Here is a 2,622-nt window from a genome sequence, read left to right as displayed (position 1 = left end):
GCAGGGAGGGCTAGGAAATGGTGAGTATCAGAAAAGGTGTCCTCTGAGGGGTGGGTAAACTGCAGTTTAGTCCTCCCCAATAATGCATTTCTCTATGTTTTTCTCCTTCTTTTTCTCCCTCATGCCCCTCCCAACCCCTCATCTCCCTATCTTCCTCAGTGGTACTGACTGTCCTCACCCATACCCCTGCCCCTCGAGTGAGACTGGGACAAGATGCTCTGCTGGACTTGAGCTTTGCCTACATGCCCCCCACCTCTGAGGCCGCCTCATCTCTGGCTGCGGGTCCCCCTCCCTTTGGGCTAGAGTGGCGACGCCAGCACCTGGGTAAGGGACATCTGCTCCTGGCTGCAACTCCTGGGCTGAATGGCCAGATGCCAGCAGCCCAAGAAGGGGCCGTGGCATTTGCTGCTTGGGATGATGATGAGCCATGGGGCCCATGGACCGGAAATGGGACCTTCTGGCTGCCTAGAGTTCAACCCTTCCAGGAGGGCACCTATCTGGCCACCATACACCTGCCATACCTGCAAGGACAGGTCACCCTGGAGCTTGCTGTATACAGTGAGTTGGGGGACAGAGGTCTCCAAGGGTAGAGGGTGGGCACTGGATTGTGGGGACCATGATGGGGGAGGGATGATGGAGAAGAGGGTGCCTGGGTAAGTAAGTAGAGATAGAAACGGATTCCTGGGAGTCAGAGGGGTAATGGGAGGCTAGAGGGTTCTTGGGAATTTGAGGCGCTTTGGCATGGGTATTTCTGTGATGCACCAATGGAGAGACAGTGGGTTCCCCATTTCAGGAGAAGAAACCCAACCTTCTTTAGTTCTAAGGAAGCCAGAAGGCAAACTGAGGGTCTCTTAGGGAGGACAGTATGGACTGATTTCCCTATGCTCATTTCGTCCTCTTTCCCCAGAACCCCCCAAAGTGTCCCTGATGCCAGCAACCCTTGCATGGGCCGCCCCAGGGGAGGCACCCCAGGAGTTGCTCTGCCTTGTGTCCCACTTCTACCCTCCTGGGGGCCTGGAGGTGGAGTGGGAACTCCGGGGTGGCCCAGGGGGCCGCTCTCAGAAGGCCGAGGGGCAGAGGTGGCTCTCGGCCCTGCGCCACCATTCCGATGGCTCTGTCAGCCTCTCTGGGCACTTGCAGCCGCCTCCAGTCACCACTGAGCAGCATGGGGCACGCTATGCCTGTCGAATTCACCATCCCAGCCTGCCTGCCTCGGGGCGCAGCGCTGAGGTCACCCTGGAGGTAGCAGGTAAGAGCTGGGAGCTCCGCGGAGCCTGAGCCAGCCTTCGGGAAGACAGGAGCTCACTCTCATCCCTTCTGCCTGCCAGGTCTCTCAGGACCCTCCCTCGAGGACAGCATAGGCCTTTTCCTGTCTGCCTTTTTTCTGCTCGGGCTCTTCAAGGCACTGGGCTGGGCTGGTGAGTGTGAGCCCCACCCTGACCATGACCTGAGGCTGGTGGACTTTTCCCCGCTCTACTCCCAGAAGCCTGATACCCATCCCTCTGCCCTCCACCTGTACCACTCCGGCATCCCATCCCTTCTCAATCTTTTCCCACAGCTGTCTACCTGTCCACCTGCAAGGATTCAAAGAAGGTACATTGCTCCACCTCTCTGTATCTTTCCCTTGTCACTTTATCTCCTCATCCTATCTCAAAACCCATGGAGGGAGGCTGCTGGTGTGGTAGGCAGAACCTAGGCTTGGAATTCACGCTGATTTGGGTTAAAACCTGGCACTATATCCTAACTGTAGGACTCTTTGTGCATGCTACTTAATCTATATCTGTTTCCTTGGGTGTAGGGATTTTAAAAAGTTACTTAGGCAGTGCTGTCCAGTAGAAAGATAATGCAAGCCACATATGTAAATTTAAATAATCTAGTAGTCACATTAAAAAAAAAGCAGAAACAGATAAAATTAACTTAATAATATACCTTATTTAATCTAATAATTCTGGTCCCTTATCTGAAATGCTTGGGACTAGAAGTATTTTTGGATGTTGGATTTTTTTCAGGCTTTGGAATATTTGCATATATAATATCTTTGGGATCACACCCAAACCTAAACAAGAAATCATTTATGTTTCCTATACACATTATACACATGGCCTGAAGACTTTGTTTCCTTGTTTTTTTTTTTTTTTGAGACAGAGTCTCTGTCGCCCAGGCTGGGGTGCAATGGTGTGATCTCGGTTCATTGCAACCTCCACCTCCCGGGTTCAAACGATTATCCTGCCTCAGCCTCCCGAGTAGTTGGGATTACAGGCACCCACCACCACACCCGGCTAATTTTTGTATTTCTAGTAGAGACCAGGTTTCGCCATGTTAGTCAGGCTGGTCTCGAACTCCCGACCTCAGGTGAACCGCCCATGGCCTTGGCCTCCCGAAGCGTTGGGATTACAGGTGTGAATCACTGCACCCAGCCACAATATTTTTAATAATATATGTGATCCATCACATGAGGGCAGCTGTGGGATTTTCCACTTGTGGCATCATGTTGGCACTAAAAAAATTTCAGGTTTTAGAACATTTCAGATTTTAGATTTTTGGACCGGTGATACTCAACCTGTACATCCAAAACATTATTGCAACATGTAAACAATATAAGAAATTACAGGCTGTTGTGCA

The 2,622-nt window shown here is 51.4% G+C and overlaps 1 protein-coding gene across 2 annotated transcripts in view; it reads left to right on the top strand.

The window, feature by feature from the left end:
• Positions 1–1,906, top strand: part of TAPBP (TAP binding protein (tapasin)) — a 15,339-nt gene extending 13,433 nt beyond the window's left edge. Inside the window, exons 5-7 of one of the 2 annotated variants that reach the window (XM_011986462.1) lie at positions 908–1,249; positions 1,329–1,418; positions 1,559–1,906. In XM_011986462.1, the coding sequence (XP_011841852.1) occupies positions 908–1,249; positions 1,329–1,418; positions 1,559–1,773 (647 nt within the window). In that variant the 3' untranslated portion in view covers positions 1,774–1,906. The remainder of the gene's footprint in view (positions 1–907; positions 1,250–1,328; positions 1,419–1,558) is intronic. The other variant, XM_011986461.1, reaches the window with a different exon arrangement.
• The last annotated feature ends 716 nt before the right edge of the window (positions 1,907–2,622 follow it).

This window comes from Mandrillus leucophaeus, unplaced genomic scaffold (genome assembly GCF_000951045.1).
Source record: "Mandrillus leucophaeus isolate KB7577 unplaced genomic scaffold, Mleu.le_1.0 Scaffold3, whole genome shotgun sequence".
NCBI lineage: Eukaryota > Metazoa > Chordata > Mammalia > Primates > Cercopithecidae > Mandrillus > Mandrillus leucophaeus.
Note: the sequence above shows the minus strand (reverse complement) of the source record. Positions and strands in the feature narration are given on the sequence as shown.